Consider the following 22,316-nt stretch of genomic DNA (forward strand, 5'->3'; position numbering starts at 1 on the left):
TAGTGAGGACCTGAAGGATGGGGAGAATTCAGACAAGACAGGAAAAAGAGAAAGAAGTTCAACAGACCAAATGCACAATATGGAAAACTAATTCATTCAAGCACCAAAACTTAGAAGTAATTCAATTATCAAAGCAGCTATTAACTTTTCACTGTTTAGCAAGGTATCTTTGTCCTGATCCCGGCAGTAAGAGCCAATGCAGGTATAGAGAAAGTGCAGGTTTGGCACCCTTTCTGTAACAACATAGGAAACAGCCCACCTTAATATGCTCCAGCCAATGAGTAGATTCCAAGTTAGACAGCCAGTGGGTCTCCTCGATGTTGGGGTACACGATCTCCTTGAGCTTTCGTAAGGATTCTCTCATAACATGAATATTGTGGATATCTAGAAAAACTAATTCTGCATTCTGATAGGCATCTTCACTTTCATAACCTCCACCCTTGGCCTGGAAACAAAGCACACACCACAAGAAATAAAAAATGGACGCACATCCGTAATATGTTGGCACCCATGAATAAGTGCCATAAAATATCCAATAGCATAAAAGAGAATACTTACTACTGATGAAAAGGACACCTCATGGGAAAATATGGACAAGCAGGGCTGCTTAACATCACTACTCTCTTCCCCAAGTTTTCTTTAAAAACAATATACACTCTCAACCTGACTTCCTATGTGGCTGTTATAAAAATTAAAAGAGATAACATGTGTGAAGATGCTTACACATTTTAAAGCACTAAATTTACCTATCCGTATTTCCATTCCTATGCAAAAAACTTCTTACAGAAGACTGAAATCACCAGACTAGTAAGTTCCATGTGCAGGAAATACATGTCTACTTTACTATTGGCCCATGCTGCTTCACCTCATTTTAATCTAATATTCACAAAATACTTTGCAATCTTCAGGACTTGCTTTTATTTTAGCCACATAATTATTTTTAAGTAAAAAGGCAGAATAAGTATAAAAGCACAAATACTATAGTGCAATAGTATCCCTATTCTCAGAGACTTAAATCTACATCTACAGAACAGATGCGAAATATCTGGTGTTTGAATTAAACTATGGCTGAAAGGGGGAATAATTTTTTTGGATTAATCTTTCTCTATTTTATGAATAAAATAATTCATCTATCTCTTACTTATCTTAGGTGTAAAAATCACACCTTAGAGCACTAATGAGGAAAAACTGGAAAAAATAATGGAACAGTCACTTCAATTATATACATGTCTCTCTCATGTTGAGGTTTCTCTTCCCCACCCCACCACCCACCTTCTCTTCCTCCCTTCCAGTCTCTTAAATAAAAAAATTTTTTTTAAATCAACAGAAAAAAAATATTCTCTGGTGAGAATTAACTAAGAAACAAACAAACTAAATAAATAAATAAAAGGCTGAGGCAAAGGGAAGGTTATAAATTAAGGGATACTTAAAAGACATATCAAATGCAATATTTAAAAAGGTAAAGGCTAACCTACATACAGTATCTAGGTATGTACACTGCTATAATAAAAGTATAAAGAAATGCAAGAAGATGGTATTAAGTGAATTTAACTGGGGTAGGGCGGCGGTCACCGGCCTCTCAGACCAAGCAGACCACAGGTTAACAATCGCTGCTGGTTTCCTTAAACCAGTGGTTGCCAACCTTTTGGACTACCAGCTGGCAGCTGCTGGTGTAGGGCATACATGGAAGACATAGTGGCGGACAAGGTGGTTTTTTTGTTAATCCTCACCTGAGGATATTTTTCCCACTGATTTTTAGAGACAGTGGAAGGGACGGGGAGACAGAGAGAGAGAAACATCAGTCCTCCTGCATGTCTCCCTCAGGGATCAAGCCTGCAACCAAAGCATGTGCCCAGACAGAGAATTGAACCCTGAGCTCCTGGTTCATAGGTCATGCTCAACCACTGAGCCATACCAGTCGGGCCCAGCAAACCATTAATTCTTTACATGGGCAAGAACATTTGTCATATTCATATCAATCATAAAATTTTTCTTACCTATTCAGGCAAAAAATTATTTGTTTTAATAAGGTTATATACTTTTTGCAAATTAAAAAAGAGGGATAAGTGGGGGATTTTAGTGAAGGTGGTCAAAAGGTACAAACTTCTGGTTATAAGATTAATAAGTTTTGGAGATCTAACATATAGCATAGTGATTACAGTCAATACTTCACAGTATATGTGAAAGTTGCTAAGAGAGTAGACCTTAAAAGTTCTCATCATAAGAAAAAATAAAGTTGTAAGTATGTGAGGTGATGGATGATAAACTGGAATTACTGTGATAATCATTTCATAATATATACATATATGAAATCATTACATTGTTTACCTTAAACTTATACAATGTCAAATGTCAATTATATCTCAGCACTAGAGGCCCAGTGCACGAAAAATCATGTACTCGAGGGGTCCCTCTACCCAGCTTGCGCCCTCTGGCATCTGGGACCCCTTGGGGGATGTCCACCTGCTGGCTTAGGCCTGCTCCCCAGAGGGCCAGGCCTAAGCTGGCAGTCAGACATCTCTCTGGCAGCCCAAGAGCCCTCAGTGGATGTCCGACTAAGCTGCAGTCAGACATCCTCAGCACTGCCAAGGAGGTGGGAGAGGCTCCCGCCACCACCAGTGTGCCCAGCTTGTGGTAGAGCGGAGCTCCCCCTGTGGGAGCGCACTGACCACCAGGGGGCAGCTCCTGCGTTGAGCATCTGCTCCCTGATGGTCAGTACACATCATAGTGACTGGTCATTCCATCATTAGGGTCAATTTTAATATTACCCTTTTATTATATAGGATAGTAAGGAGCAGGGGAGACACCAAGTTAGTAACCTGAATCAACCATTCTGAAGAATATCTGCAATATGAATCAAAACGTTAAAAAATGCACATTTTAAATTTTAATATAGTAAATGTATATCTAGTAAACTATTTTAAGAAAATAAAGATGCCAACAAAAGTATCTATTTCAGCTATATTTAAAATACTAAATACTTAAATGTCCAATAGTAGAAGAATGATACACCTATACTATGAGTACTGTTATTTTATAGGAATATTTCATGAAAAGAAATTATTCTTATAATAAAATGGAAATAGAAAAAACAATGAAACAAAATAACCAACACTTCAATGCATAGAAAAAAAAGTGGAGGAAAATATAAAACATCTTAATGACTATATGTGATTTTTACCTTTTCTATGTATTCCTAATTTTTTATACTGTCTACTTCATATTTTGTAATGTAATAGATGAAATAATGTTACAAACATTTACTGTCATAGAAAGATACAATGTCAATTTTTTTAAGTTACAATTATCCCATTCTGTTTCAAATATATGAGTGTATGCATATATACATAGGTCTGGAACTAGAAGCACAATTTAGTTATGGTTCTCTTGTAGTTACAGAATTAAGGGTGGCTTTAAGTATTTTCTTTTCTTTTTTTTTGCTCATTTGCACTAGGTTATTTTCTGTAATACATACACATTGCTTATTGGGGATTAAAAAAGAAAGGTACCTTCTTAAAACTAAGTTATATCTCTTCTCTCACCTTTTCCTATGATAGATTTAGTCAACCAGACTTTCTATTTCCACAACGCAAATATTTATTCCATAGCAGCACTCAGGACGACTGCTCCAGCTAACTGAAGTCTTCAGTGTGAACAGCTTGTACAGGTGCAGGGCTGTCAGGAGAGGGCACCGCTGGTCATTAAGAACACTGCTTCCTGATTCCTACAGCGGTGCTCAGGCATAAACTGAGGTGTCATTTGGAGGATGGAGAAAGAATAATAATTCTCCCTGAACACCTATCTTTATGTAAGCACAGGGTTCTGCACTATTTTTTACTACATCCTGTTAGCTATTATTATTCTCATTTTACAAATGAACAATCACGGTCTAAAATGATTAAATAATGAACTCAAAGTCATACCACAGCAAGGATAGCCAGAATTAGAATCTATCTTTATCACTGGAAAGCCTGAATTCTTTCTACTGCATTGTGGCTTCTGCCAAACTGAGCTGATTCATGAAACTATAATATTAATTACTGAAAAGTAATCTCACCTTATTGGCAACAGCATTAACACTTGGCCGGGCATCGAATATAAAGATTTTATGAGACTGGGCATTGGAGTCCATGATGGCTTGAAGGTATTTCTCATCTTCTTTACTTCGCTTCCCACTCACTCCTACCATGGGCTGGCTGCATCGAGTGATTGTGGCCTGACTTTCAGGATGAATCCAGGATAAAACCTAAAAGGGGGGGAAATGGCAATACACCCTTTATATATATTTATTTGTTTATGATTCTCCTAAAAAAAATTACTCTATAAAACTCTGCTTTCTAATTGAGTCCAAACCCTAGACATGATAAGATATATTGGCTATCAAATATCATCACTTTTTTTTCAAACCAACTCTAGGATATGAAAAACTTAGTCTAATACCTTTGTCAGATATTAATTTATAAAAGTCATTGATTATTGGGAAGTGTTATCTCTAGAAAACCTACTTTAAAAAGGGGCTAAGTCCCACTTTTAAAGTTTTATTACTATATCAGCAAAACTTCCCAACTATAATGTCTTTCAAATCTATGAATTTTGTACTTAAAATTATTGAAGCTGGTCTTTCTAGAACACAGTAATTCATCAAGATTTTGTAAAGTTTTCTTGTTTCTAGGATTTAAAGGAAAAGAGCGTTTATCACCACGAATGTACAACAAAATAGTGAAAATACAAAAAACCAACTTTGTTTTCAAGTTAAGAATCATGCAATTCGTTGCACCTAATAGCCATGTCACATTCTTCAGACACTTCTTTAATCAGCCTTTCCCCCAGGTTTCAGTTTTACTAAATAATTCATTCTCTAATATCACCATAAACACCTTCGGCTGTAGCTATTTTTATCCTGTATCCATTCTCCAAGTCCTTAATCTCAGTACAAAAGCATGTGCAAAGTCTCATCACAGCTTCACACTCACTGGGATTCGGCCCCTTGATCTGAAGGTTGCCACTCTCTTTAATTCTTCATCAGGAATATTTGCTGGCACAGCCAAGAGAGCAGGATATGTATCACAAAGTTCATATCGTTCATTTATCTTTGTTATTCTCCAGCTTTCATTTGGAATTCCCTATATGTAAAAAAAACATAAGACAAATTAATGTCTAACTAAAATTTAAGACATGAAAACTGAAGCCATCCTATTCAACCTCTCTCATCTCCGCTGTCCAGCTCTTAAATTGTTGGAATAATTATGTTCTGCCTGTGGTGACCAGCCTATTAGACTGAGAGAATCTAACAGTGATATGCATTCTTTTTTACATTTGATTTTATGTTAATAGATTAAGCACTGATTGTGTGCTGGATATGTGCTAAGCATATCCAATGGGAAGGAAGGAAATGGTGGGACTGCAAATAGTCCCTGTCTTCAAACAGAACATTATCATTCAATTTCACTGGGTGATAGGTTTTACTGTCATTTATCTATACAAAAAAAATCTGAGAGTGAAGGCACCAAGTGTCCACAAAATGCTATATATACATTTACCACTTACATACGAAAGTGAGGTTTTTCACTCCTACATTATAGTACTAATGGAATATTTCTAATCTAAAACATATTAGAAAAGCAAGGAAGTAAAAGAAAGCAAAGCCAAAAAGAGACAAGCAAAATATTTGTAAATTTTTTTAAATACACATTGATTATTAAGCTCTCATTGGTTTCTTCAATATTATATATATACACACACACACACACACACACACACACACACACACACACACACTAGGGTACTACTTCACATACAGGGCTGTTTATTAAGACCTTAAATTTTTTCATCCTCCATTCTACAGAAAATAAAGCCTTTATATTAAATGGCTGGATTTTAAAAATATATATTTTTAAAATGTTATTACATCTGACAACTCATATCACCACAGAAAAAGAATTAAAAGAAACCAAATTATAGTAAAAATATATTTATGAGCACCTACTATGTGCAGGCACTATGCCAGCAGCCTCTTTATACACACACACACGCACACAATGGAAAAGGCATAGAAAATGTGCAGAGAATGGTATCATCTGCTTAAAAAAAAAAAAAAAATATATATATATATATATATATATATATATATATATATATATATATATATATATATATATTGCTCTGCAGGCATAAAATCTCTCAGTGGACATATGGAGAACTAGTAACAATATTTCCTGAAGGGGAGGAACTGGGATGGCAAGGGGATAAGGTTGGCCTAGTAGGTAACCAACCTACATTTCAATATTCCCTTTTGTACCTTTTGAATTTTATACAGTGTGCAAGAATTTCCACTTTCAATATTTTTCAATAAAAAAAAAAGAATACTCTGATGCTTTATGTCTAATCTTAAGGTTTATATTAAGAGATTACTACCTTCATTTTCTTCTATAACATACAGAAAATATTGAAAAAACTAAGCCTTCTAATTACAAATACAGTGGTTTTTCCATTAGACTTTAGCTTGCTTTCTCAGAGACAAATTAAGTGTCTGACTTTAGAAAAATATTCAACAAATTCATCTAATAAGTCAAAAACCATAAGCATGTATTTAATGCAGAGTTCAATGCTCTCTTCTGACTTTCATGTTTCCTAATCTCATAATTCTCTTTATGGGAATAGTTCATTTACTCTTTATTTTTTCTTTTTAATAATAATTTATTTCTTTTCTTGGACACAGTTATTCTCATCTGCTTTCCAAAGTTCAATGTTGAATGCTACAATAATAGATAGCAATTTCTGCCCAGATTCCCAAAGAATATTTTTACAATTATAAAGACATTTGTTAGATTTGTTGGTTGCTTTCCAAGATTTGGGTTAGCAAAAATCTTAGAATGGCCTGGTTTAGTTGACCCACTTATTTTGTATCCTACTTCATATTTGTCAGCAGATGGTTTTATAACTGAATGAGGAATTTTAAATTATACGTGTCACACATGATTAAATGAGAAGTTTTATAATTAAAATGCAATGTTTGGAATCTAAATACGAAAATCACAGCTTAATGATTTTCAAACCTGAATTCTAGAACAATTTGAATATCAAATCTAATGATTACCAAAAAGCAATCAATGTGTCTGCACTTAAATTCTCAAGATAGTACCATGAACATGTGGAAAAGTGAAAATAAAGACTATTTTAGGTACTGTTTATTTATTTTTTTAATTTTTATTGTTTAAAGATTTACAAATAGTAGTACATATTTCTCCTTCCTCCCCCCCCCTCCCCCAATTGATGGACCTTCCCCCGGCCTCCCCTATGCGGAGCAGGGAGCAGGACCTCTTTGGGAATTGGTGTACTGAGGGAAAATAGGGAGAATGACACATTCACTGTGATGCTGATTTCAAGATTGGATTCAGCTATCTCTCTTATTGTGGTAATGAAATCACACTGATAAGCATTCAAATAAGAAACCAACCCACCTTAGTCATGATACCAGATTTGATTTGTTAACATTTTATGTAAATGTGTAGCCTAAGTGAATATGTAAAATTTTCATAGTTTTAGGTGGCACTACATTATAAACAGAACTATTTGAAATGTTTTCAGAATTAAATTACAGCATACACAAAAAGAGGAAAATTGAGTAAATAATGTTTAATGATGTAAGACATTAAAATTTAATGTATTTACCATTTTATTTTAATTTTTAAAACTATTAAATATTTTTTAAAATAAACTGATTTACCTGTAAATTCTTAGACAAGTAAAGATTCATTAAAAATCACTGGCACAGTCTAGAAAGCAGTTTAAGGTAACTGAAAGACAGCTCTAAAAGCAGGATTAGCCTTTATTTAAAAAAAAAAAAAAAAACCACACGACTATATATATATGTGTTTACTTCTTCCCATAAAATGTTGTAATAAAAAGAATATAATATAGTAAATAAAAAGAATATAATATAGTAAAATTAAAAGAAAAAATACATACCTGCCTTCTATATTCTAAAAGAGGGTCATATAGTTTCCACCCGTTTTCAGAAAATACTTCTTTGTATTCAAAAGCAAAAAGAGGCTACAAAAAAGCAATCAGAGTTAAGAGCTAAAAAGACAGTTAAGAAGATAATTAATCAGAAATATATCCTCATCAAATCCAATATTTCCATTTACTTCTCTGCCAGGATATTTTGTATTGGTGTCTTTTTTTTATATTGTTCTTTTAGCTTTGTTTAAAAATTTTGAAAACGTATTATTTTTTCAAATTTTTCCAACATATAGAAAAACACAGGTCAACCACCAAGATTTATTAAATGTTAACAATTCACCATAATTCCTTCAGATATCAAAAGCAGCTGTTTTAGGTTTACCTCTAAAAAAATGACATTTCATAAAAAGTGTGTCTTCTGATATAATTAGTCTGACATCACAGATATCAGGAGTTAAGCACCTTTGAGGAAAAACATACAAAAACTGGAGTTACTAGTTCCAAATTTTACTCCCTAGTAGCTATTCCCTTGAGTTAATTATTTACCTGCTCCTGGTTTCAACTTTAAAGTCAGGATAAATAATATTGACCACGATAGGGCTACTCTGGAAGTTAAATTATCCTATATAATAAAACCCTAATATGCAAATCGACCGAACGGCAGAATGACCGGTCACTATGATATGCACTGACCACCAGGGGGCAGATCCTCAATGCAGGAGCTTCACCCAGTCAGGGGGGTGAGGGTGGGGGGTCCTGCTCCTGCATTGAGCATCTGCCCCCCCCCTCCAGAGGGAGGTGACCGGTGGTGGCGATCGGGGGACAGGGCCAGCTAGCGGGTAACACCAGGCCACCAGCCAAGGCAGGTTCAAGCTGGGCCCCCAGACTGTCCCACCCACCTGTTAACCCATAGATGGCCCTGCTCATGGGCCAGGCCTACGGACCCTGCCCTATGTATTGGGAACAGTCTCTTAGATTTAAAAATTAAAACCTGGCAAGGCTAGTCTAACACTGAAAAAAAAGAGGGTGATGCAGCAATGACATGCATGGATTCTGGTGTGCACATTTTTGTGATCAGCCCTGATTCTGACACTTACAACTGTATGACAAAGCCAATTACTTAACTTCTCTCTGCTTCAGTTTTTCTACCCGTAAGATGGGGAAAATGCTACTACTGCCTCAGAAGGATCATGTTACGTACTACTTTTTATAATTAGGGCAAAAAAAATGTAGCTGCCCACACAACAGCAAGATGCCTTTCACCTGTATGAAAAGTATGGTCACTGGAGCATGCAGCGTCCTGAATTGCGAGAGGGATGTCCGACTGCTGGTTTAGGCCGGATATCCCCCGAAGGGTCCCAGATTATAAGAGGACGCAGGCAGGGCTAAGGGACCTCCTCCCCCAACCCCCTAACATGAATTTTGTGCACCAGGCCTTTAGTGTAACATAAATGAGGAAGCCTAACACTGTTAAAAGCACACTGTAAGGGACTTAGTTAAGTATCTTTCTTAAAGTTGCTAAACTGTCAGCTCCCAATTAAAAAGATTTCAAACCCAAAGGAAGACTATATACTGCTCTTCATTATGGATACACTCTGGAAAGATCATATAATTATTGAATGTCAGTACACAAGAATGGATGCTGGAAATCAGCTAGTCCAGCTTCCTCATTTTATACTAAAAATTTTTCTAAGAGATCATGTTAAAACCTTATACCCATCTAGTTGAATGGCAAAGCAGGATCATAAATGTAGATTCTAGATAGCCTAGACAAATTTCTTTACACTACATAAGTAATGATAATACAGTTTTTCCAAAGATAAACATCTTACCAGATTATTAGATACAGGAAATGCATATTTCATTAGATTCTCAAATATGGATCTTCTAGTCCGCCCTTCAGGTTTATGAGCAAACCGTAAATTTCGAATATCCTAAAAAAGATTTAGGCTTCAAGTTATCTTTCATTGTTCATTTTACTTAATGAACAGATTAGGTAACTTGGAACTATCTTATAAAATGTTAAGATCTGGCTGGGTAGTTCAGTTGGTTAGAGCATCATCCCAATACCCCAAGATTGCGGGTTCCATCCCCTGTCAGGGCTCATACAAAAAGCAATCACTGAATACATGAGTGGGTGGAACAACAAATCAATGTTTGTCTTTTTCTCTCCAAAATAATTTTTTTTAAATCCTCACGAGGATATTTTTCCCACTGATTTTTTTAAAGAGAGTGAAAGGAAGGAAAGAGGGGTGAGAAGGAGGGGGAGAGAGGAGGAGAGGAAGGGGGAGGGGGAGAGAAAATACTGATTTGACAGAAATACATGAATTTGGTCACCTCCCCCACCTTCCCTTGAATGGGAACTGAACTTGTAACCCTTTGGTCCTTGAACCAGCATTCTAACCATTGAGCAAATGGGCCAGGGCCAAAATCAATTTTCTTAAAAAAGTACAACAAAGGAAGAAAGAAGGAGGAGGAAGAAGGAGGAAGGAGAAGGAGGAAAGAAGAGGAAGGAGGAGGAGAAGGGAGGAGGAGGGAGGAGGGAGGAAGAAGAAGAGGAGGCGGGGAGGGGGAGGAGGAGGGGGAGGGGTCAAGATCTGTGAATGTGGGGTACAAAAATAACTTAGACATCTTCTGAAGGCAGGGAAATTACATTTTACTCAGAAGACAGAGGACAGAAAATTTACCACTGCTTATGGACTCAAGATAGATCCATGAAAGTGACACTGGAGATTAGAGATACTGTATCTGAAGTATCATGTTCTCCACTTTCTAAGTCTCCTGCTACTGGACTGCTAGAACCAAATTCTGCCTAAACGTCTTCCTCCACTCCATGTCCAAGTCCTTCAACCATCTACTGGCAGATCAACTCTGAACAGTTTGGTTGGTATCATCCGGGCACTACAGTCAGATCTAAAGACCAAGATTCCCTCACATTATTTGTCTTTAAATTCATTTTTTCTTTTTTTAAATTTCTTAATTTGAGACAGAGATAGAAACATCGATTTGTTGTTCCACTTGTTTATGCATCATTGGTTGCTTCTTGTATGTACCCTCATTGGAAATCAAACCTGCAACCTCGGTGTATCGACATATTGGCACGATGCTCTAACTAACTGAGCTACCTCAATTAGTAAAAAATTCAGGATTAAGAAAAATTTCAAGACTTCATCTTATTTAAGTGTTTTAATCTAGGCAGAACTCAAAATAGCTTTAATATACCAAAAACAGATGTCACACTACAATGTACATAAAAAAAAACACATTTTATTACAAATCTGAGCTAAAACTAGAATGTTAGTCCTACCATCCTATAAAACAAATATGTACAGGAAGCTACGCTGATAGCTTGTTTTCCCTCAGTAAGTACCTTTACAACAGTAGAGATGTTCATAAGCATCTGTTAACCACAGAGCACTCTCTAACTAGCCCAGCAAAAGCCCTACAAATGTCTAGGCTTGTTAATGGTCTTGTCCATGAAAAAAATCGCACTTGAAATTATCAAGATTTCAGCCACCCTCTTTCATTTTCTCTTGGCGTCTATGTTCTATTTACTATCACACTCCAGAAAAGTGATCAGGAGACAGTGTGCTTGACACAGGGTTGACAGTTATTACATTCCTAGAGCCATTCTGACTACAATGGAAAAGCAAAAACATAATTACTAAGTCATTGGCTTTAATGATAGATTCATAAACTGCTAAGATTAGCATACAAAAGAATATTAAAAGGTATGCATGTACTGTTGCTTTTACTTTTGGCATAGGCAGACAAGAAAAAAAGAACTGAGATGTGCACCAATTAGGTGTGGCCTGCAAAGTGTATATGGTATTAAATATCTGTGACTGAACACGAAAACTATAACAATCTAAATTTAGTTCAAGTATCAATGCATTTAAAGAATGCAAGTTTGATACAAAAACGGGAAAAGTCTTTAATATCAAGCTTTCCCCACCACTGTTTCAGAAGCAGATTCACAAATTATGAAAACTAGAAAAAAGAAAAATTGTTGATGATGAATATATCATAACCAGTTCTTCAACTACAAAGTGCCATATCTTCACTGCTCAGATCCTTGTGTTTCTAAGTTAAAGGTAATAATGTCTATCATGCCTATCTCAAGATTTTTATGAGGCTCAACATGAAATAATTAATGTTAAAGTACATTTTATTGGGTCCAAAAGAATGCAAGTCTAATTCATGATAGAGCAGCTTTTTATGACTCTTAAATGTTGTTTTCCTCTACAAGAATGGCATTTCCAGGTACAAATCCATTAGATATTGGGTAACCAGTTTCTAAAGATAGGTCCTAATTAATATAAAGTTTTTCATATTAAATATCTCTGAATACATATTATGAAATTTACCTTGCACACAATTTCTAATCCATAAGAATTTTCACCTCGACTGGAAGCACCACCAATTTTTTCTACTCTACTTATCACACCAAGAGAAGCATCTAAAACAAATGGAGGGTCCTAAAAAGAAGGAAAGAGAAAAACAAAACTGAGCAATGAATATTGTATAATTATACCTGAGAAAAATTTTAATGGGTAACGCTTTAATTAAAAATTATTGAAAATTAAAACTGTCTGCAAACAATACAGAAATCCTATCTAATAAAAAGGGAATATGCAAATTGACCATCAGACCATCACAAAGCCGGTGGCACCCAGTCCCCTCAGCCCTGCTGGAGTTCCACAGTCCTTTCAGCCCAGCTTGGGAGAAAGAGGGAGGCACGACAGGCACATGGTGCTGCCAGACCCGCCCTCAATCCCCCAGCTGCCCAGGGCCAGCCCAAGGCGCAGGTAACCAGGACCAGCCAAAGTTTGTGCTGCCAGCAGTGGCAGCAGCAGAGGTGTGATGGAGGCATTGCCTTCCCGGATTGCCTCCCATTCCTGAGGGCTCCTGAACTGTGAGAGGGGCAGGCCGAGCTAAGGGACACCCCCCTCCAGTGCATGAATTTTCATGCACCTGGCCTCTAGTATACACATAAAAATCCAACCCAACAAGACTTACCCGTTCCATGCTTTTGAAATATAACCTGTAATTTGTGACAGTCAGAGTTCCTCGTACAGCACCAGTGAATGGACATATATAAGTTACATCTTTGGCTGAAAAGGCAAAGGGTCCACAATTTACTATGCAGTATGCACTATTAAAAACTATACTCTCATCTTTTCACAGATAAAATGTAATAGAATTCTGACTGCTATTCTAACTCACACTCAAAAATCACATAACCAATGATTCAAAATAAACACAGAATCCAAATCCAAGCTTCCAAACATGCAGTAATTGGGGGAAGAAATCGAAAATAAATGTGAAGGACTTGAAGAGGCAGGGGGATGTCCCTTACTCTGAGACAAAACAGAAGGAAACAGAGAAGCCACTACGCCTGTTGGATAAAACAAAGGTGGTAGTTGGAGCAGTGGGTGAAGGGGTGGTGGTAATGGTGGTTAACAGTAAATGTCTCATGTCACAGTCACCGATCATCTTATCATAGTTTCAACAACACTTCGACAATCTGCTGGTCTTCTGGCCACAGTCTAGTCTGTCAACATACCTCTAAAAATACAATAGCTGAAATATATTATACCAAAAACTTCAGACCTGGTATTTATGGGGAAGGAGTGCATATGAAATATAATCTCTTAGAAAAAATAAACTTAATAAGAGGATATTATATTCCTGACCAAGCAACTGATGTCCAACTCTGTGGAGCAATAATCGTAAGCAAAGCTTTATTAAATGTTATATGACAAATCTATACAGCACTGGGCTTTTAAAAGCATGTATTACTTAACTCAACTACCAACTAATACCTCAAAATAATATTTAATATGGTAAAATTCATAATGCCCAATACAAAGAGGTTTTTTTTATTTCTTAAAATATTCATAAATCCCTGCAATGTCATTATTGTAGCAAATCGGCAAATAAAGAAATATCCTAACCGTGCCAAGGAAGTAGGGCACAACAATTAGGAGGAACAAATTCCTAAAGACCTCTCAAGGGGTTTCTGGGAAAATGTAGAGACATGAAATGCATTTAATAAAGTATTGCAACTTCCTGACTTTGCTTTTTAGTTATTACTGTGAAGAAATGACTACTTTCTATGGAATTTGAAATGAGACTGATCTTTTTGTTCTTTTTAAACTTTATTGTTGAAAATATAACAAATATCCCTCCTTTTTCCCCCCATTAATCCCTTCCACTTCACAGCCACCCCTTCCCAGGCTTCCCTCATTTAAGTTCTTTATTTAATCTCTTTCCATCCCCTTCTGAAATATGTTAGTCTGTTGCATGTTTCAATGTCTCAGAATCTGTTTTGTTCATCAATTTATTTTCTTCATTTGATTCCACATATAAGTGATATCATTTGATGCTTGTCTTTTTCTTTTGCTCTCCAGGTCCCTGCATGCTGTCTCAAAGAATAAGAGTGAGGTTTTTAGATGACTGGACAGGAAGAGAGTCATGATATGAGCATAACCAATGGACAGAGATGGGGGGAGGGGGAGAGGAGGACATTTCCTGGGGTTGGGGGTGACCAGGGGGAGGTCAATGAGGGAAAAAGGAGACTTATGTAAACATTAAACAATAAATAATTTAAATTTTTAAAAAAATGTAAATGCCTGTGTGCTATAGGTCCTCTCTCTCTCTGCATTTGTCTTCTCAGCTCAGGATCAAGAGACTGATCTTCTAACAAACATTTCTAACATTTCAAAACAGTCCCTTTGGGAATATTCAAGTGTGAGCAATATTTTTAAAATCACTGTTTCCAATGCATGTTGCACTTAGAGGAAAACTTTTAAAATTAAACCTATCATTATAGAAAGGTACACAAACTTGCCTTAAATACATTTTCTTAACTTTATGAATTTTTACCTTAACTACGAAAGCTTTATTCGTGTTAGTAAAATTATTTCTGGATTCCCTGCAGAGCCATTATCTTACACAAGTAAATCAACCTTATTATTCTATAGTCCTATACAGAATATTTCTCTCCTTGTCTTATGTTTCTGTTACACTTATCCCTTTATTGTAAAACTAGAGGCCTGGTGCACAAAATTATTGCACTCGAAGGGGGGGTGGCCCTCAGCCCAGTCTGTGCCCTCTCACAGTCAGTGAGCCCTCAGAGGATGCCTAAGACGCAGCCGGACATCCTTAGCACTGCCACAGAGGCAAGAGAGGCTCCCGCCACCGCCACTGTGCTCACCAGCTGAGCTCGGCTTCTAGCTGAGCAGTGCTCCCCATGTGGGCGCGCAATGACCACCAGGGTGCAGCTCCTGCATTGAGCATCTACCCTCTGGTGGTCAGTGCATGTCATAGGGAGTGGTTGAATGGCCTTACCATATCATTAACATATTATGCTTTGATTGGTTAAGCAGATAACTGGACGTCCGAACACATAGCATATTAGGCTATTATATAGGATCATAAGATAATACATGTGAAAGTGCTTTCAAAATTAGAACTATTATACAAGGATTTATTCCCATGTTACTATTATCATCATTGTTCTGTCCACTTTACCCTTCCTCCTCAGGCTGGGGGCAGCTAAGTCATTCTAAGAAAAGGGTTTATGTTTAGCAGGGCTTGTACCAAGAGAAAGGGAGAATGTGAGTAAGCACCTTATTGAGAAAATAACAGTAATAACAACCAGCACTGACAGCCTAGCACTTCAGAGTTTATAAAATACTTTTCATCTGAGTATCTCCCTTCAATCTTCATAACAACCCTTAAATATAAGACCTAGAATTAACTACAAGTTTTAGATGAGAATATGAGGGCTCAGAGAAGTGAAATAAAATGCCTAATGTTTCAGAACCAGTAAATGCTAAGACTAAGACTTGAATGCAGTTCCTCTGTCTACAAATTCAAATCTCTCTCCACCACATTGTGCAAAGGGGCCACGAGAATAGCACAGTCTGTCTCCTGTGTCAAAGGTTGCAACACTGCAGTCCGGGCCACCTCTACTGCCGAAGTGCCCAAGCCACAGATTCAGAGCCTGTTACTTCCCTAAAGCATTCTGTTCATGTTCCTACCCTTACTCTTTTAAAAAAACAAATAAACTACAGACTAACATTAGACCAACTAAAAATCAAACATATTTTCTACATAAATTAACTTATTCAACATTACTCTAGCTTTGTACTTCAATGTATTAAATTTAATTTTTATGCAATATTCAAGACTATATAGATGATTCTGAATCAGAATACTTTATTTAGTATATTAGATATTCCTCTAAATCTGCAATACTAATATAGTCTAGTTATACCCAAAGATCTTAAACTTATTAATCCTCTCAAATTTTCACTGAGTTCACAGAGGAATAATCTATAATAATTTCCATGAGGCAAAACTATAATGGCCTTGAGTATAAATATCTATAAGGATATAAAATAGATCCAAATAAATGTAGTACATGACAACATGTAATCTATACAGAAAGAGAGGCACAAAAGCATGCTCTAGTTCAGAGAAGAGTAAGTCCATTCAGCTAGGGGCATAATCACAAGGAATAACAACAGCTTGTAATTATTGGAATCAGAGTTTAGGTCAGTGGTTGGCAAACTCATTAGTCAACAGAGCGGCAAATTGCAGCTCAAGAGCCGCAGTTTGCCGACTACTGAGCTATGGGATCAGAGAAGGTTCGAGGAACATAGGCATGTGAGTTGTACCCCAATGATGGGTAGGGATAATAAGACAGCACTCAATGCAGAGAAAAAACCTAATCCAATATGCAGAAGTGGGAAAGTAAAGTACCTATTTAAACAAAGGTAAGTATATAGTGTCGTTCTCTGTAATTTATATTCCATCATATTCTTTTCACTTCTCAATTTCCTTCCCTGGTTGCTTTTCTACCATATGATTCCAAAACATTTACCTAGCTATGTTCTTGGCCCTTTTCTCACTCCATACACTCTCCAATTTATTTTCCTCCTCTCATTTTTCAACTAATATCCATGTTCTGATTATTTCAAAATATGGTCATCCAACCCTGATCTCTCTCCTAATTTCCTAAGATCTCTCTCCTAGATATCTCCACTGGAAGATTCTCATAGGAACCTGGAATTAAATACACATAAATATGATACCAAGGGCTCATGAAACCCAAGAGGAAAGATAATTAAAGAAATTCTTAGAGATGCAGTTGTCTGGATTTAGTAACTGACTGGATAGCAGGGTTCAGAAAAAAGCAGTCTTGCCCTTAGCCTGTTTGCTCAGTGGTTAGATCATCAGCCTGTGGACTGAAGGATTGTGGGTTCAATATAGGACCAGGGCACAAACCTCTTACCTCGGTTGTAGGCTCAATCTCCAGCCCCAGTCCAGGCACATGCAGGAAAGCAACCAGTTGATGTGTCTTTCTCACATCAATGTTTCTTTCTCTCTTTCTCTTTTCCTCTCCGCCCCCGACTATGCCCCCACCCTTCCTTTCCATTCTCTCTTAAAAAAAAGAAAATCAATGGGAAAAATATTCTCAGGTAAGGATTAACAAAACAAAACAAAACAAACAAACAAACAAAAAGCACACAAAAAAAGCAGTCTGCTCACCCACATTAAGTGAATGAACAGCTGTTTTTAATGTTAACTGAGGAAGAGAATAAAAGAATAGGAGTAAATTTAGAAATAATTTAGGAGATGTTGGGTATACAGGATATCTATAAGATATCCAAGGGCATGTATCTAAGATGAAGGCAATTATTTATATACAGTAGGATAGAGGTTGGCAATAGAAAGAACAAATTCTGAGTTCACCAGTAGGTATATGGTAAATAAAGCTATTTAGATATGGTCAACCAAAAGACCTTATGGGAGGGAAAAGGGAAATGGGTCAAGAACAAAGTCCCAAAGGGAGTCATGCTATTTATGCAAGAGAAGCCCAAAACAGGCTGAATGGCAAGTAGAATGTCCTTTGTAGGGTCATTTATCACAGCAGAAAGGGAATGTGCTCTAGGTTCAAAAGAAGAAAAAAGTTGTCACAATAGTTTCATTACGTACATAGTCACCCTATGCTTCAATTTCCTCATCTACTAAATAGGATTAACACCTTCTCAGAAGACTCCTGTAAAGATGGTTAATGAGACAGTGAGCACTCAATAATGAGAACTATTGTAATTAATACACTGAGTGGCCAGATTATTATGATCTGTGAACTCATAATAATTTGGCCAGAGTGTGTGTTAGAAGCCTGGTGTATGAATTCGTACATGGGTGAGGTCCAGCCAGCCTGATGAGGGGGAGGGGACATGGGCGGTTGGCCGGCCTGCCTGCTGGTCGAGGGGACAATTTGCATATTAGCTTTTTATTATATAGGATATACAATGAGTGGCCAGATTATTATGTATTCAGAGATCATAATAATCTGACCACTCAGTGTATAATATCCAATGTTGATAAGATATAATACCTAACTCAGTATGCATTCAGCAGAACAAGAGTTCAGGGTAAACATGAGGCTGAGTAGGGGGGAAAAAGACACTAGGGAGATACCCACTTGGAGGTAGTCACCTTTTGGCTTGCTTAGTTTTATACAGGAAAATAACACCTGGACAAGGAAAATTAAGCATTTATTAAGTCCTTTTAAAACTTTGATTGATAATAAAATGAAAGGTGGTTTTACTTTGGCTAAGAAACCATTTATTTTATTAAATATGTTTTAATTGATTTCAGAGAGAGGAAGAAAGAGGAAAAGAAACATTGACAGGCTGCCTCCTGCATGCCTGCTATTGGGGATCGAGCGCACAACCCAGGCATATGACCTGACCGGGAATCAAATCCTGACCCCACTTGGTTCATGGGTCAATGGTCAACCCCTGAGCCACACTGGCCAGGTTAATAAACCATTTACTTTATTCTCCTATTATATTACTTTCTCAAGAGCTATGGGTATTTTAAAATAAAATCATGAAGATTTTTTTTTTTTTGGGGGGGTGTAAGAGATCAACCAGAGGACTTGTAGGTATGCATATAAGCATAACCCATGGCAGAAACAGCAGGGGGTGAGGGCATGTGCTTGGGGGTGGGAATGGCTAGGGAGAGGTCAATGGGGGGAAAAGGAGACATATGTAATACTTTAAATAATAAAGAATGAAATAAATAAAGTAAAATCATGAAGACAAAAGAAAAATAGCTTAAATGCTTGTTTCTAGTTTCCAGTTCAAACAAATAAGTTAATGCTTGGTTCTATAGGCTGGACAAAGAAAAGTACACATCCATATGGAAATGGCTTGCTTTGCAATGAAGATGAAATATTTTCATCCAAAAACTGACCTGAGTGTATACAGAGTAGGAAAAAATAAAGAAAAAGAACAGAAAGGGTTTTCAGAAAAATTACTTGTACAAAGTGTAATTCAATGTTTCTTATCTAGGCAACCCAATATCTTACTGTGGTAATTCAAAATAATGACATTTTCTTTCACAGAATTCAGCAATAAGTTTTTTAAATCACTTATTTTCGATGAAAGTAAAGTAATTAGAGAAATAGCAGAATATTTGATGTGCATGTTTCCCAGCAGTCAAAATACAAACAAAACCAACAGGTCTAAGCCCAGGCAAATAACACACTACATCTGGGAAGGCAAGCAGTAAAGAATGCTTCAGAACAGTGATCCCTTTCTCTGTATATTGAAAGTTCTGAATAGTCTGTACAGTCAGAAAGGAGAAGGAAATTCAGCAAAAAATACTGTTACAGACCCATGTCTTTAATATTTTCTCCTGGAAGCAAGGGTGGCTCTTCCATTTCTGCTAATTTGTTAGACTCCCTCAGGACCTGGATTGGAAAGGGAAGGAGGGGACAAGAAAGGAAATATTTTTTACTCAAAAGTTAATTTATCGCTGAATTTCAACTAAGTATACTTGCTCTAATATAAAGTAATAACATTATATTATACATACTACTTTAAATCAAATTACAGAAACTGTAGTGTTGGCATGTGTAACACAACACATAAAGCTACGATTTTTCTACAGAGCATTTACCGAGTGACTGCTTTGTATAAGGTATTATTTACAAAACGCTTTACACATTTCCTCATTGAATCCTGCTCAACCCTGTAAGGTTAGGTGTTATTATCCTCAATCCTAGATGAGGAAAAAAAGGCCAGAAGTTGACAATTAGTTCAAGATCACATAGCTAAAAAGTGTCAAAATCTGGATTTGAATTATAGTTTTTAGTGGACTACAAAAGCCCAATTTCTTTCCAGTAAACCATGTCTAAAGGCCTTAATGTATTCAAATTCAGACAAAAATCAAGCTTTTATGTAGGTTTATCATTTAGAGAATTTAGAAATGATATTGATAAAGAATCTTGTTGAAAAAAGAGATATTAAATGAATCAAAATCATGATCAATAATGTTTTACTAAGTAGCTCCCTTACAAAAGATGCGACACTGGATTCCAAGAATGTAAGTCCAGGCTTCTTGTGGATTTAAACTGACAGAAGGAACATACATACATACATACACACACACACACACACACACACACACACACACACACACACACCCCACATATTAAACACAGCCATTAGCTACCACAAGCCTCTCCTCTCCAACCCTTTCACTCCCAAACTTCATTGCCAACAATTCTTAATCTTCCATTAATTCCTCAACCTTTTGCAATCTGGTTTTGCCACATAACCCACTTTCTTCCCAATAACCAGCTCATTATTAAAGACAATGGACATTTCCATCTTCGTTTTTATTTCTTAGCTACTTTTGACACTATCTGCACATTCCCTTGGCCATTCTTTCTCAATGACCTTTATATTCCCTTTTCTTAACCTTTCTTGAGGTTCCTCAGAGGTTTGTCCATTTTTCACTTTACTCACCTCCTGATGATCTCATACTCTATGACTTCATCTAACATCAATCTACATTATCAGCAGAGATTTTTCTGGGGCTCTGTTTCTACAGATCCAACTGATTAATGTTCCTCCCCATATAGATGTTCCACAGATAATCTTGAACTCAACAGATTTCAAATTGACCTGCATTCCACACCTAGCAAGTAGCATCACCATCCATTTTGTTGTCTAACCAGTTCTGGGGGAGGGCCAAGCAGTGGTATCTGTAAGCAGACACAAGCCTTCTACTTCAACCTTGGTTCGTTTCATTAGAGTGAGAACCAACACTACTAAAATAAATGATTCTCAAACATTTTTTAAAGCTTCTGACTTTCATTTACTTCAATCGAAAAAGTAGACTTAAGAGTCCGATAGCAGGTTAAAAAGGAAGAAAACACAATGCGCTAACTCCCTAAAGGACACCCTCCGCAGACCCTCAAAACTGTGTCAGATCCCTCCTGTTCATGAGCTCCAATCTGGCACCACCCCCTCTAAGTGCCTGTCTTCTTCCCCACCAGATTCCTAAAGAAGAGGTACCCTATCTTATACACTTTTAAATACTCATTAGAAATGTAACATGAGCCACATATGTTCTTTTGAATTGTCTAGAAGCCACATTAAGAAAAATAAAAACAGTACTAGCCAGTTTGGCTCAGTGGATAGAGCATCAGACTGCAGACTGAAGGGTCCCAGGTTCAATTTTGGTCAAGGGCACATGCCCAAGTTTCAGGCTCGATCCCCAGTAGGGGGCATGCAGCAGGCAGCCAATCAATGATTCTCTCTCATCACTGATGTTTTTCTCTCTCATCACTGATGTTTTTCTCTCTCCCTCTCCCTTCCTCTCTGAAATCAATAAAAATATATTAAAAAAAGAAAAACAGGCAAAAGTGATTTTAATATATTTCATTTAATCCAATAAATCGAAATTACTGTCATTTCAGCATGCAACAAATATTTTTAAAATATTAATAAGACATTTTATATATTTGTTTATACCAAGCCTTCAAAATCCAGAGGGTATTTTATATATACACGACACATCTCAATCCAGACTAGCCACATTTCAAGTGCTCAACAGCCACATTTCATGTGCAAGTGGTGCTTGGATTGGGCATAATCTAATCTTCCAGATACTCAAATTATTTCTTAGTTTGCCCTGGCCAGGTAGCTTACTTGGTTAGAGGGTCGTCCTGATAGCCCAATTTGTAGGTTCAATCCCCAGTCAGGGCACATACAGAAATCAACCAGTGAATGCATAAATATGTGGAACAACAAATCTCTTTCTCTCCTTTCTCTCTTTTTCCCCCCTCCTCTGATTCCTCTCTCTCTAAAAATCATTCAATAACAAAACAAAAAAATTATTCCTTAGTTTAAATCAGGTGCTTAGGGAGGAGTAGACATCATTACCATAGCTCAGTACTCAACTAAGACCAATAAGCTAAGAACTACAAAGAATTAATTCTGTTCAATAAATCTGCAATCTGAACAAATTCATACTTC

At 36.8% G+C, this 22,316-nt stretch overlaps 1 protein-coding gene across 8 annotated transcripts in view; it reads right to left on the reverse strand.

The window, feature by feature from the left end:
- Positions 1 to 22,316, reverse strand: part of MTMR2 (myotubularin related protein 2) — an 83,726-nt gene that overhangs the window by 13,677 nt on the left and 47,733 nt on the right. For 6 of the 8 annotated variants that reach the window (XM_036428362.2, XM_036428363.2, XM_036428364.2 and 3 more), the window contains 8 exons: positions 19,666 to 19,741; positions 12,982 to 13,076; positions 12,330 to 12,440; positions 9,795 to 9,896; positions 7,969 to 8,052; positions 4,974 to 5,123; positions 4,058 to 4,246; positions 260 to 445 (listed from right to left, as the gene is read on the reverse strand). In XM_036428362.2, coding sequence (XP_036284255.1) covers positions 260 to 445; positions 4,058 to 4,246; positions 4,974 to 5,123; positions 7,969 to 8,052; positions 9,795 to 9,896; positions 12,330 to 12,440; positions 12,982 to 13,076; positions 19,666 to 19,741 — 993 coding nt within the window. Of the gene's footprint in view, positions 1 to 259; positions 446 to 4,057; positions 4,247 to 4,973; positions 5,124 to 7,968; positions 8,053 to 9,794; positions 9,897 to 12,329; positions 12,441 to 12,981; positions 13,077 to 13,321; positions 13,515 to 19,665; positions 19,742 to 22,316 lie in introns of those variants that run through there. The other 2 variants (XM_036428367.2, XM_045577452.1) reach the window with 2 other exon arrangements.

This window comes from Pipistrellus kuhlii, unplaced genomic scaffold (genome assembly GCF_014108245.1).
Source record: "Pipistrellus kuhlii isolate mPipKuh1 unplaced genomic scaffold, mPipKuh1.p scaffold_m20_p_9, whole genome shotgun sequence".
NCBI classification, from domain to species: Eukaryota; Metazoa; Chordata; class Mammalia; order Chiroptera; family Vespertilionidae; genus Pipistrellus; species Pipistrellus kuhlii.